The 13,788-nt window shown below is 45.9% G+C and overlaps 1 protein-coding gene across 4 annotated transcripts in view; it reads left to right on the top strand.

The window, feature by feature from the left end:
• LOC139240918 (cytoplasmic dynein 1 intermediate chain 2-like) overlaps nucleotides 1-13,788 on the top strand; it is a 59,839-nt gene that overhangs the window by 28,718 nt on the left and 17,333 nt on the right. For all 4 annotated transcript variants that reach the window (XM_070869438.1, XM_070869437.1, XM_070869440.1 and 1 more), the window contains 5 exons: nucleotides 1,809-1,924; nucleotides 4,065-4,160; nucleotides 7,030-7,192; nucleotides 7,350-7,449; nucleotides 9,257-9,382. In XM_070869438.1, coding sequence (XP_070725539.1) covers nucleotides 1,809-1,924; nucleotides 4,065-4,160; nucleotides 7,030-7,192; nucleotides 7,350-7,449; nucleotides 9,257-9,382 — 601 coding nt within the window. The remainder of the gene's footprint in view (nucleotides 1-1,808; nucleotides 1,925-4,064; nucleotides 4,161-7,029; nucleotides 7,193-7,349; nucleotides 7,450-9,256; nucleotides 9,383-13,788) is intronic.

The following is a 13,788-nucleotide window of genomic DNA, read 5'->3' as shown; positions in this document are numbered from 1 at the left end:
TTTATTTGGTATCTTGCGCATTTAATGATTCGTCATGAACCATATACAATGGAAGCACAGAGTACCCAATAGAAAACTTAAACTATGAAGCACAATAGTGCTGTTCAGAACTGTTCCCATTTTCATAAAGGTATTGTTTCGGAGAGATGTATATTGAACAAAATATTAATTTTGGTAGAAGTAGGTAGTCTTTTTATCATTTGTGTTCAGTGGGTGATATTAAAGGGACCCTGGGCTTATTTTTGTACTGGCATTCGGATTTTTAAAAGTGGAATAATACGCACCAGATCATTTGATGAAATGCTGGAAAGGCTGTGATTTTAATGCCCGAGCATTGATTTGGAACTTTAATTGTTCCTTCCACATGCCTCATTCCTACTGCTTGGCAAACTAATTGCCAGTTAGATTTAACTCTTGATTTATTTATCGTTTTTTTTTAAAATTGTGGATCTGGAGAAGAAGCATGATGGATGATAGGTGTGTATGTCGAGCTTTGCTTCACACCCAAACAATGACTACAGTGGTGTAACACTCAGTATATGTAGCCCTTATTTATTCATTGTTTAATTAGCCTTTAGTTTCAATTGGAGCACCTGTCCTCCCATCGGGCGGGTTCTATAACCGGTGAGTGATCCGCTCCCAACAGTTTGCAACCCAAGCGCTGAAGGTGAAAGTGACCCCCAGTAACTCGTGCGTTACCATGTAATTGCAGTACATACACTGCACCTGCATACAGGTATTCATCCTTTAACTGCTAGGCCATCCCAGATTTGACTTTTACAAGATTCCCTCTGTGTTCTTGCTGCAAAATCACTCCCTCGATCTCCACCGTTTGTTCATGTATATGAAAGTCACGTGGATAACATTAGTGTTATGTTCAATATTCCACAATCACTACTTTATAAATTTAAGTCGTGATTGTCCTGTACAATAAATCCGACAGTCATTATAACAGACAAAATACCAAACACAAACCAGTCTGTTATGTGGTTCACACTTGAGCTGTTTCCATTCTCATCTGGAGGGTAACTGGAGAAATTGGAACAAGTATTTTTTTTTTTTAAAAACTCATTCTCCAGTGATTTTATTTTTTGATATAATCAAAACCTACAGGATACGTTCATGAAACTCTAGTATTTAAACTAGCAAAGATTCCAAAAATCTCACTTGTAACTCCAGGTCTGCAACTGATATAAAACACTTACATTGCTGCACTTTGGCAAAGGGTTCAAGAACAGGTCTAGAAAGGTTTACGACAAGAGATGCTTTAAGTATTTATTTCTACTGTGGCCTCTACATGAAAATGTTCTGCACATAATCTGTATGCTTATTGTCTGCTCAGTGCTTTTTTAATGTGTGTTGGGACGACCAATTCATCGTGCAGACTGCTGATGGAAAACAATAGTTCGTTTATAACATTGCATAACCATGGAACCTCCATTATTTGCCAAAATGGAGGGGACTCTTTCTGGATAATGGAAATTGATGAATAAGCCAAATTCTGATCTTGTACATACGCTGCAGCAATATCCTAGGCACATGAACGAAGGCACATACAATGCAAATAAGAAAATAAAACATTCATGTTGCATTCACCGTTAAAAGATGAAATGCAGATAACAAAAGAAATGATTTAATGATGTGGCATCTCGCACAATTGTGTGTCCTGTGGAAATTCTGGTAGATCAGAGTATGGATATTGGAGGTTCCATTGCAATTGCTGTAGAAGCGTAGCAGTCCATCAGATTTGAGTGTCGCTTTGCTACTTACTGCACCACAGTGATTTTTATTTATCCACTCCTATGTAGACATCACCTGCAAAAACTAGGAATAGCCAGAATTACCCATGTGGATATTGCACCTTGTGAGCGTCTTGCACACAGTAAGGAGACCCAAACGCCAGTGGTTGCTAAACCAAATGAAGGTGAGCCAAGACCAATCATTTTCCAGTAATTTTCTCCTTTAATTATTTGTTTAGATCTCTTCCCCTCCCCCCGCCCCCCCATGGATTCTCTCTTTGCTGTGGTGAACTGGGCTTTAGGCTTTTGGCTTTTGCATGACTTGTATTTGGCTGTGCTGCTCTGGATTTTAACCATCAAGAAGCACATTCTCTCTAAAGGACAGATATTTTACTTTACCTCAACGCCGAGGTGGGATGCGTTGTTTTCATTGGGCACTGTGACGAGCAGCCTAGGTGAAAACTGACACACCTTACTAGATAGCTGGAAAATTCAAGTACCTAAACCTTGAACTCTTACTTGCCATCTTCAAAACCAATCACCAGAGATCCTCTCTGTCCCTGCAACACTTTCTCTCGATCAAACTTGTTACAGGACAAGTACGTTTCTGCTGTTCAGGAAATCTAGAGTAAATTGCACACTAGATAGAGATCTTATTCGAAGCCAAGTGTTCATATAGTCTCTGTTGGCCGACCAAGAGTCAGACCGTATTCTCATCAGGCCAATTCATATTATAATGCATCTTGTATAGGATTCTGGAGCCTACAATCTCAACTGCTCAGTTCATGGGGTGGGCTTTAGTGTATGGGCCATTAATGATAGTTTCACTTTCTGACCCCTTCACTTAGCCCCCCTTCAGCTTGAAGAGTGTAGCGCCTGTGTCGAGGAAAGTAAGAGGACAGAACAAAGTGTATCTCCACATTGCTGGAATTTCCCCTTTTAACACCCCATTTTTGTTGCCATCTTGCCTCCAGCTGTAGCTAGGTGGACAGGACTGTCTAGGTCATAGACTCTTCCATTGACAGCAGCAATGCTGCTCATATTGGCTGACAGGATGGGATAGGTGTCCCTGCTGATTAGTTTTTCTCTTCCATGGGGCATTCTGCTATAGAGAACAACTCCCATCTGACGTGACCCATTGGAAATTACCTGGTTGAATGTAAGTTGGTATGCCCTCAGTGACCCATATCAGGGATTGTTTCAACATTGAATGCTTTTTTTTAGTGCTCAAAATTGCTATTTTTATTTGTAAAAGTGAGGGAGCTCAGTTAGCGATCCCAAATGTGCTGCGAACTCTAGTAAAGGTCCCACCACAAGAGAGAGAAAAAAACTCAATCGGCAAGTCATCCTGGGGTGCTCGCGGGATTTCCTAGCAACCAAATTAGTGGCAGCGGTAGAACCCTGATAGTGGATCACCCGACTGCCCTGTTATCCAGGAAATGGTGCATGGCAATCATCATCATCATAGGCAGTCCCTCGAAATCGAGGAAGACTTGCTTCCACTCAGTGAGTTCTCAGGTGACTGACAGTCCAATACGGGAATTACAGGCTCTGTCACAGGTGGGACAGACAGTCGTTGAAGGAAAGGGTGCGTGGGGAGTCTGGTTTGCCGCACCCTCCTTCCGCTGCCTGCGCTTGATTTCTGCATGCTCTCGGCGACGAGACTAGGTGCTCAGCGCCCTCCCAGATGCACTTCCTCCACTTAGGGCGGTCTTTGGCCAGGGACTCCCAGGTGTCGGTGGGGATGTTGCACTTTATCAGGGAGGCTTTGAGGATGCCCTTGTAACATTTCCTCTGCCCACCTTTGGCTCGTTTGCCGTGTAGGAGTTCCGAGTAGAGCGCTTGCTTTGGGAGTCTTGTGTCGGGCATGCGAACAATGTGGCCTGCCCAGCGGAGCTGATCAAGTGTGGTCAGTGCTTCGATGCTGGGGATGTTGGTCTGGTCGAGAACACTGACGTTGGTGCGTCTGTCCTCCCAGGGAATTTGCAGGATCTTGCGGAGACCTCGTTGGTGATATTTCTCCAGCGATTTGAGGTGTCTACTAAACATGGCAATGGGCTCCGATGGGAAGTGAGAAAATAGACATTTTACATGAAGGGGAGAGAGTTTTTCAAATTACTGTATATTGCTCTGTGCACAAATATAGGTTGGGTTGTGTTCAACTTGAGTCACCCTATCAATGGCATTTGGATAAATGTTTTAAGTACAAATGAAGTAATACATTGATTTCAGGGGGTACAATTACATTTTGTGGATATAGCTGTGCATATAGGGTTGATTTCTGATGTGTGTCGATTTGCTGTTTGATACAATTTCTTTCTAAAGAAAAAGACGAAGAACAAGTTCCCATGAAAGCAACAACTGAAACAGAGACCGAAACACCTGAAGAAACCCAAGAGGAGACTGAAGAAGAGCATCAAGGTAAGATATGTGGAATAGACTAACTTTTCATTATACCGAACTTGGCTGAACAAAGTTATTCAAAGAATGCTCAATTCAAATTTCCGCACAGAGACTAGAAGGATGCTGTTCTCTGCTGAATTGGTGGAGGTGCTCAGGGTTGTGAGCCAAGAGCACGTGGACATCTCCAGCATGTGAAATGTCTGCTCCCTGTGAGTGTGAAGCACAGTCCAGGAGATTGTAGTTAAAGTTTAAAAGGGCGGGGGGCGAGGAGGAGAAACAACACCTTGCATCGAAAGTGCTTTTTCACACCCCCCCCCCCCCCCCCCCCCGGTCAAATGCTCACATAATTCATAGAATACTATGCACAATATATATGCAACAGCCCCTCGGTTGTGTTGCAACGCAAGATATTGGTGCTATCAGAAACCTAGATTGATACTATTAATAGCAGTGTGTTGAAACCTAAGCATGAGAGTGCTGCCAATGTAAAGTTTAAAAAGTGTTTCATTCCAGTTAGAATTCTTCAGTTGAATGAATGACTTCTCCTTGCTCTGGTTTTGTGGAGCTGTGGTATATAATTCCTGCACCACATCCCTGGATGAGGTCTGCTGTTTTTCCGTTCTCAATATACACTTAAACTTGCCGTGGGTTTGGTTGTTTGTCGAAGTTGGAAAATGTTTGCAGACTCGATGCAGTCTATTTATCGCAGGTATTCCTTTTGTGATTTTGTGACGCTATGATTTGCTCTAGCTTCTTTGAGGTGTGAGGTGGATATCTGTAACTGAGTGAGGGCAGGTGATTGGCTCCTGAGCTCCAGCCAGTGCCATTCGGTTCTCGCCAGTAAGAAGCACACACATGCGAAATTCCCTTCTCGCAGCAGTGCAACAAAGATTGGCAACTTGGCGGCACTGAAGATCAAACCCTCACCACCCTGCTGTTGTGTGTTGGCGCACGAACATGCTGCACTCCTCAATCTAGCAATCATTCAAAAACCAGGAGGTATGAATAAAGCCTAGTAATGTTGACTAGCTCAGTAGAGAAGGCCTTATTCAGAGGTATTTGACACAATTCCCGTTCCAAAGATTTTTGGAAAGTTATGGTTAGTGCATTTGCTCTCTAACTCTTTCAGTATTCTGGGATACATATCATTGGAGCCTGGTGACTTGTCCACTAGTACCATTAACTTTTTTAGTGCTGTTTTCTTTTGAATATTTATCTCCTGTAGTGACTCATTCACATCCTCTTCGGGTACTGCTATAGACCTACTTTCATCTTCTTTAAATACTGAGGCAAAATACTTGAGCTTTTTTGCAATCCTTCACTCTCGGGTACAAGACCTTTCATTTCTAAGTGCCCCCTTTAAATTTCCTTTCACTTCTGATGTGCTTATGTTTCATTTTATTTTGACCGTCCATCTCTTTCATAGTTCCTCTTGCCCTTCCCAATCTCTCTGCTTTTCTTCTATACCTTTTTATATTTGTCATAATTTCTTCCGTACTGTACTGCCTATACTTAGTGGTCCTGAAATTCCGATGTCCCGGGTCCGTAAGAAGTTTCTATGGACCCGGGAAGGCATCGGAAAAGCCAATTTTCAGCGAGCAATGCGCATGCGTTGAAAACCGTTTTTTCCGATCTGTCAACGATCTGTCAAGTTTCTGGCTTGACGGATCATCCGCAGATCGGGAGCGAGGACACTTGCAGGGCAAAATTTCCGATATTTACTAATATCTTGCCCTGCAAATATCTTTTAAAATCTTGCGCCTGATGTTTAAAAATACACACACATATTAAAAATAAAGTTATAAAAACACATTTTATTTTTAAAAACCCTCCCCACTACGGTAAGCTTATTTTAAGGCTTAATTAAAAAAAGCTTTTTGAAAAGTCGGCAAACTTTTTTTTTTTATAACAACTTTAATTTAAACGAATGTTAAATGTGTACTTTATTTTCTATTTTTTTATTGTGTTTTGGGTGTTGGGGTGGGGGGCGGGATTCTCATTCATAGTAATAGGAGTTCCGGACTTACAGTACTCCTATTACTATGAATGAGAAACTATACTTCACCTGATTGGCTGCTGTCTCCAGATCCCGGCCTGCGCACGTCCCCACGTGCATACGCTGAGCGCGCAGTCACCAGAGGCCTCGGGCTCGGGGGTTCGGATGGACGCAGTAGCAGCAGGTAAGTGAGCATCTTTTTTGTGTTTTGGGGTCGTTTGCCCGCAGGTAGAGGTCAACCGGAATTTCAGGGTCAGTATCTTTGCTCTAACCTCGCTATTCATTCTTGGAACCCCCTACCTTTGATGCATCCCCTATCCTCTTCCTAGTTTATTAATCTTCAGTTCACTTACTTGTCTTACCTCACTACTCGGAGCTAGATCCAGCAACTCTCCCTTCCTTATTGGAGCTGCATCATACTAATTAGGGAAGCAGCCTTGGTCTGATCTTAGACTCGTGTTGTTGTGGGATGACACTGATTGGAAATGCAGTGGGGAAGAGAGGGGATCATTGGATAGAGAATCTCCCCTGTGCAGCACTCGAGAGGAGGAGTGCGCTGCAGGGGTGCACATTTGGGTATGTATACTAAAAGGTATCATGCAAACTGCACATAGTATGGTCCTGAAAGGTTTACTGGCATGTTGTTTATTTCTTTTGTCAGTCACAGATCTAGGAGCTGAAATCCCATTTCTTTGTGCTGTCTTTAACATTTTCCTTGCATTGCGCAGAGTTACTAAGTGTGAGAAAAATGCAGTGGACCAGTTCATTGTGCCAGGGAAGGTGTTCGATGTAGGAGACTTCAGGAGGGGAATGGGAAAGAAAAATAGTAACATTTGTATTTAAAAAAAAAAAGGCATCTAAGCTCAATTATGATGTCAAATTTCTTTCCAGCAATTCGGCATGAGATGACCGAGGATGAAAAAGAAAAGATTCTACGTTCTGCGGGATTTCTGGCCTCCTTTGACCAGACCTCCAGAATGATTGAGCAAGCACTTACTGAACATGTTGACATTTTCTTTGACTACAGTGGCCGCAACTTAGATGACAAAGAAGGGTGGGTAATGTCTTCCTTCCTTATTCGTAAATTATTTTCTGCCACTTTCTCTTTGACAGACTAGTCTGAAGACTGCACTGTGCTTTAAAATTGCAATGAATTAAGTCTACTGACGTATTGCTGTATGTGTTTAATACATTATAAAATGCCTCCACAGGGAGGTCCAAGCGGGGGCCAAGTTGTCACTGAACAGGCAGTTTTATGATGAAAATTGGTCAAAGGATCGTGTTGTTACCTGTCTGGACTGGTCACAGCAGGTGAGTAAGCCGTCGGGATGAAAACTCATGAAGTGATAGCAATAGGTTTCACTTGCTGTCTTCTGACACTTCGCATCAATGAGCTGATGAAACTATTTCACCCAGCAGCTGAAGGCTATTTCCTCCCTAATTGCACAATGATGAAAAAAACGAAAGGCATACAAAATGATGCTCAGGCTATTGGGACCCTGCGTCACCCATTTTTTATGTATTTAAGTAAAGCTGCCCAATACTGAGCCCTGTGCTACATGTGGGTTGTAACAGTTGACAAAACTCTGCATCTGGCTGTCTGCTGACCCTGTTGAAGACCGTTCCCCACAGCGTGAAACAATGTAAATATGGTTGGTGGCATCTTAGTGGGGTGCCTTTTGAAGAATAATTCACCATGGCCTGGTTGCATGTTGTCTTCACATATCCTATTTGTGCCATCAGGTATTCCTTGCTAATTGGAGCCACCATGTGCACTATTCCTTTGCCAAAGCAAGGTCAGTAGATATGGACTTGAGGCTACTGGTGGGTGAGTGCACAGCATCCCTGGTGCTGTCTGACCTGCCCTGCTTCCCTCTGTGGCTCGCTCTTCCAAAAAGCAGAGATACAGTGAGATTCCCATGGGGCAACCCACTGGTCCATTGAGGAGGGGAGAGAAGACTGCTCCACAACAAATGTCACAAAGTCAGATGAATACCTAAGTGGCAAGAGGGAAAAAAAGGTTTGGAAATAACCTTATAACTTGAAGACCGATCGTACTTGGCTCTTTTAAACTGACTTCTGCATTCAGCTTCATTGCTTAGAAAACCTGGAGGCACAGTATTCGTGAGCGAGAATATGAATGAACATCCTGCACACACACACGTTAGGAAATCGTGTGCAAGATGATACTCTTCTCTTTCCCCCCACCCTTGCCGGGCCACCGTTTTATATTTTACTGAAATTCCCAGTTCCCCTGTCCCTGGAAACGTGCACGATATGCAAAGTGGGCGGAGATCTGGTGCAATGGATTTCCGCCCACTTTCCGATCAGGCTCATCCGATTGAATATCAGTCACCCGAATCCAATCCCGGGATTGGATCCAATCAGTCTCTAGGCATGACCCCAAGCTTCCGGTCGCCTGTCACTTTAATTCTCCACTCCCACTCTGACCTCTTCATCCTCAGCCTCTTGCACTGTTCCAATGAAGCTCAACATAAGCTCGAGGAACAGCACCTCATTTTTCGTTTAGGCACTTTACAGCCTTCTGGCCTCAACATAGAGTTCAACAATTTCAGACCATAACCTCTGCCCCTATTTTTTTATTCTCTTTCCCTATCTAGACTCATCTTATGTTTCTTAATTTGCCCCATTACCATCTCCTTTTGCCTCGCACCAGCATCACTTTTGTCTCTTAATCTCTCCTGCCTTCCACCCTATCACAGACCTTTTTTGTTCTTTCCCCACCACCGCCCCCCCCGCCCCCTTCCTTTCCCTGCCCCTACACTTGCTGAAAATCTGTTACATCTCTAACTTTTTCCAGTTCTGACAAAGGGTCACCTGAAACGTTAACTCTGTTTCTCACTCCACAGATGCTGCCTGACCCGCTGAGTATTTCCAGCATTTTTCTGTTTTTATTCCAATCCAGAGAGATTGACTTCTTGTGAAGGTGTTAGGAACGTCAGTCTTAATCTGGGCGGTGGGAACTGTGACTGCAGTTGTTCTTTCACCTGACTGAGTTGGAACTATACCCAACAGTATAATGAGGGAGCGCTATCTCTTGTATTAACTCCTATGAGCTAAACTGATCTGTTTCTTTCATCACTCTTTTTTCAAATAGTATCCAGAACTACTGGTTGCTTCGTATACTAATAACGAGGATGCTTTGAATGAGCCTGATGGTGTAGCTCTTGTATGGAATATGAAGTTTAAGAAGACCACTCCAGAATATATCTTTCACTGCCAGGTATTCTATAATGTGTTGAAACCCTTTTATGTGTATTCAGTTTGTAGATTCCGACTCTTCCTAACCCCGTGCTAAGTTTGGGAATCATGCAGTCTATCTAACTGGGTGTGATACCAGAAAATTATATTCTATATGTTATACATATTTGAGTTGTCTAATTTTACTGTCCAATATTTAGCATTAACCTTTAGAGAAAGTGTGCTGTGGTGTTAATATTATTTATATAAAATTGGATGATGTATATTCCTTATTTAGTGTGCACATGTGAAGTTGTACCTGCGCTCAAAATCATCATTTTTCCCGTGTGTATTGCATTTCCACATTAAAATATTTCGAAATCTGAGTGTAGCAGCAGTGACTTGACCAATCTATTCCTGTTAATTATACACCATTCTGTTGAATTGAATTGAACCTGATTGAATTTTTTGAGGCGGTAACCAGGAGGGTCGATTGAGGGTAGTGCGTACGATGTAGTATATATGTACTTTAGCAAGGCTTTTGATAAGGTCCCACATGGTAGACTGCTCATGAAGGTTAAAGCCCATGGGATACAGGGCAAAGTGTCAAGTTGGATCGAGAATTGGTTTGGAGATAGGAAGCAAAGAGTAATGATTGATGGATGTTTTTGTGACTGGAAGGATGTTTCCAGTGGGGTTCCGCAAGGCTCAGTACTGGGTCCCTTGCTTTTTGTGGTATATATCAACGATTTAGATTTGAATATAGGGAGTATGATTAAGAAGTTTGCAGATGACACTAAAATTGACTGTGTGGTTGATAATGAAGAGGAAAGTCATGGGCTGCAGGAGTTATTAATCTACTGGTCAGATGGGCAGAGCAGTGACAAATGGAATTTAATTCAGAGAAGTGTGAGGTGATGCACTTTCGGAGGGTGAATAAGGAAAGGGTATACACATTAATCGGTAGGCCACTTAATAGTGTAGATGAACAAAATGGCCTTGGAATGCTTGTCCACAGAACTCTTTTTGGGCGGAAACTAAAACATTAAATCGTGTCCCCCCGATCTGGGGGACACACCAACCATTTTCAAGGCCCTTTTTTTTGTGTTTTTTGGGGGTTTTTTGGCACTAAAATCATATTTTTTTTTTCTCCAAGTGCCCCCTATAAAAGGGGAGGGGGACAATAAAAACACCGGCAATTAGAACAAATTAAACTTTAAAACATAAAATCAAATTAAAATTTGGTTGCCAGGCGTGATGATGCACTCCAGTCCCTCCGGTGCCCACCTCTCGCGGAAGGCCGCGAGCGTACCGGTGGACACCGCGTGCTCCATCTCCAAGGACACCCTGGCGGATGTACGCGCGGAAGAGAGGCAGACAGTCAGGCTGAACGACCCCCTCGACCGCCCGCTGCCTGGACCAGCTGATGGCACCCATGGCTGTGCCCAGGAGCAGTCCTACGAGGAGGCCCTCGGACCTACCCGCTCCCCTCCGCACAGGGTGCCCAAAGATCAGGAGTGTGGGACTGAAGTGCAGCCAGAATTTCAGGAGCAGCCCCTTTAAATAATAAAACAGGGGCTGCAACCTCGTGCATTCGATAAAAACATGGAACACGGACTCTTCCAGACCGCAGAAATTGCAGGCGGCCTGGGAGCCCGTGAACCGGCTTAAAAATTTATTGCACGTCACTGCTCTGTGCACCACCCTCCAGGCCAAGTCCCCGATAAATAGTGGGAGGACTCCCGCGTAGAGTGCCCTCCATCGGGGACCCCCACCTCCTCCGGACGGCAAGATGGTACGCCATGGCGTGTCCGGACGGCAGGCGAGGATGGCAAAGTTGAGAGTGTGCAGGAGCAGCCCGTACAGGAAACCCCTCCACGCGGAACTGAAAGGCAGGAGGGGATTTCCCCGAGGCGGCTCAAGTTGTGAGGCGCCGGCTCCCGAGGGAGGTTCCGGGGTTTGGCGCCGATGAGGAATTCCGTCCGGACAGGGGTCAGTTCGGACGGGATCTCCCCACGTGCTTGAGCCTCTTCGATGCACCTAACGGAATCAGGGCCCAGAGCTGTTTTTAGCGACTCGATGGCATCGGCCGCGCGGCGGATGTCGGCCGAATTTAGGCGCCGCGCCAGCGTGTCTGGCGCCATCCAGCCCGCTCCTCCGCCATCGAGCAGGTCCCTGACCCTGATCACCTCACCAGCCACAGCCCTCTCGTCCGACTGCCACCTAAAACCTCAGTCGTGGAGGTATGGATTCCTGAGCAGCAGCTCCTGCAGGACAGCCGCCACTCCAGCCGGTGGAGAGCTGCGCTTGGTGGTGACTTTGTTCCTGACCCTGGTGAGTTCCTTGTAAAAGACAGGCAGCTCCTGGACGGCGGTCCTGGCACCCCCCAAGTTCACAAACAGGAGCTGCGTGTCGTAGTTGAGGCCGTGCTGCTGGCGGAAGAAATACGTCGCCAGAGCACACCACCTAGGAGGGGGCTCGACGTAAAGGTATCTCTGCAGGGTCTGAAGACGGAAAGTCGCGAGCTGGGCGCTGACGCACACCAACGACTGACCGCCCTCCCCAAGTGGGAGACTCAAGACCGCGGCAGAGACCCAGTGCTTCCTGTTGTTCCAGAAGAAGTCCACCAGCTTCTTCTGTATCTTGGTGACAAACGCAGGGGGAGGGATCAAAGTGACCAGCCGGTACCACAGCATGGCGGCCACCAGCTGGTTTATGACTAGCACTCGACCCCTGTAGGACAGCACTCGGAGCAGTCCTGTCCAGCGCCCTAGGCGAGCGGCGAACTTGGCCTCCAGCTCTTGCCAGTTCGCCGGCCAGGCTTCCTCGTCGGGGCTAAGGTAGACTCCCAGATAGAGGAGATGGGTCGTGCTCCAGGCAAAAGGCCTGAGCTCCTCCGGCAGGGAGTCCACCCGCCAATGACCCACCAGGAGTCCGGAACATTTCTCCCAGTTGATCCTGGCGGAGGACGCGGCCGAGTAAATCTCCTGGCACTCACGCATCCTCCGCAGGTCAGCGGGATCCTCTACCGCGAGGAGCACGTCATCGGCGTAAGCCGAGAGGACGACCTCCACGCCCGGCCCTTGCAGAGCCAGTCCCGTCAACCTCGTCCGCAGGAAAGGCTCCACGCAGATGGCATATAACTGGCCAGACATGGGGCATCCCTGGCGCACCCCTCTCCTAAAGCGAAGGGGCGCCGTCAAGGACCCGTTAACCTTAATCAGACACTCCGCGGCGGTGTACAAAAGTCGAATCCGGGCGACGAAATGCGTCCCGAACCCGAAAGCGCGCAGAGTCCCAAACAGATAGTCATGATCCACCCTGTCGAACACCTTCTCTTGGTCGAGAGATAGGAAGGCGACCGACAGACCAGCTTCCTGGGAATGATGGATGAGGTCCCGGACCAGATGGATGTTATCGTGTGTTTGTACACAGATCCCTGAAAGTAACAAGCCAGGTGGTTAAGGCGGCATGCGAAATGGATAGTAAGGGTCTATTTCCATTGGTGGAGGTATCTATTACTAGGGGGCATAGTTTTAAGGTGGTTGGTAGGGGATTTGACGGGGGGGCTTCTTTACGCAGAGGGTTGTGGGTATCTGGAACTCGCTGCCTGGAAGAGTGGTGGATGCAGAAACCCTCACCACTTTTAAGAGATGGTTGGGTGGGCACTTAAAGTGCAGCAATCTGCAGGGTTACAGATCTAGAGCTTGTAATTAGGATTAGATTGGGTGACCTTTTGTTGGACGGAGCAGATATAATGGTAAGTACTGCAGGGAATAGAATACGGCCAGGGTGATCTCCTGGACTAGTTTTGATCGCCTGGGTGGGTCAGAGAGGAATTTTCCCAGATTTTTTTCTCCCTAAACTGGCCTGGGTTTTTATCTGGTTTTTGCGCCTCCCAGGAGATCACATGGCTCCAGGTAGAATGGAGTGTAGAATGTTTTCGTATAAGGGGTGTCGCAGTTGTGTGAGGCGGACTGGTTGGGCTGGGTGCTCTTTGCTTTTCCGTCATTGTTCATAGGTTTATATGTAACCTTCAGGGCTGCTGACCAAGGGCCGTGCGGCTCTTTGTCAGCCGGCGCAGACACGATGGGCCTCCTGCGCTGTAAGTTTCTATGTTTCTTTTCTTTTAGTCCCAAAGTTGTGCACAGAAAGGCTTACTATAAATGAGACTTATTTGCACACGTTTTGCCTGTCGTGCTTTGATGCAGACCGGAGCAGGTAATTCATTTGGGCATCTAGCTCTTTTATTCAGACATAGAATGGATGGGGGAGGATTGCAACTGGGCACAAACTTGTTTTGTGTACATGTTTGAACCTCTCTCGTTGACTAATTGCTGAGTGTAATTCATGTTGACACCATCAAGCCACTCAGTTCCATGGAAAAAAACTTACATTCAATGTTCCCTGTAACTTTTTTTCTCAAGCGCGGTCCCTTTAACTGGCTGC

This window comes from Pristiophorus japonicus, chromosome X (assembly GCF_044704955.1).
Source record: "Pristiophorus japonicus isolate sPriJap1 chromosome X, sPriJap1.hap1, whole genome shotgun sequence".
Classification (NCBI taxonomy): Eukaryota; Metazoa; Chordata; class Chondrichthyes; family Pristiophoridae; genus Pristiophorus; species Pristiophorus japonicus.
The sequence above is the reverse complement of the archived record's forward strand: the minus strand, read 5'-3'. Positions and strand labels throughout refer to the sequence as shown.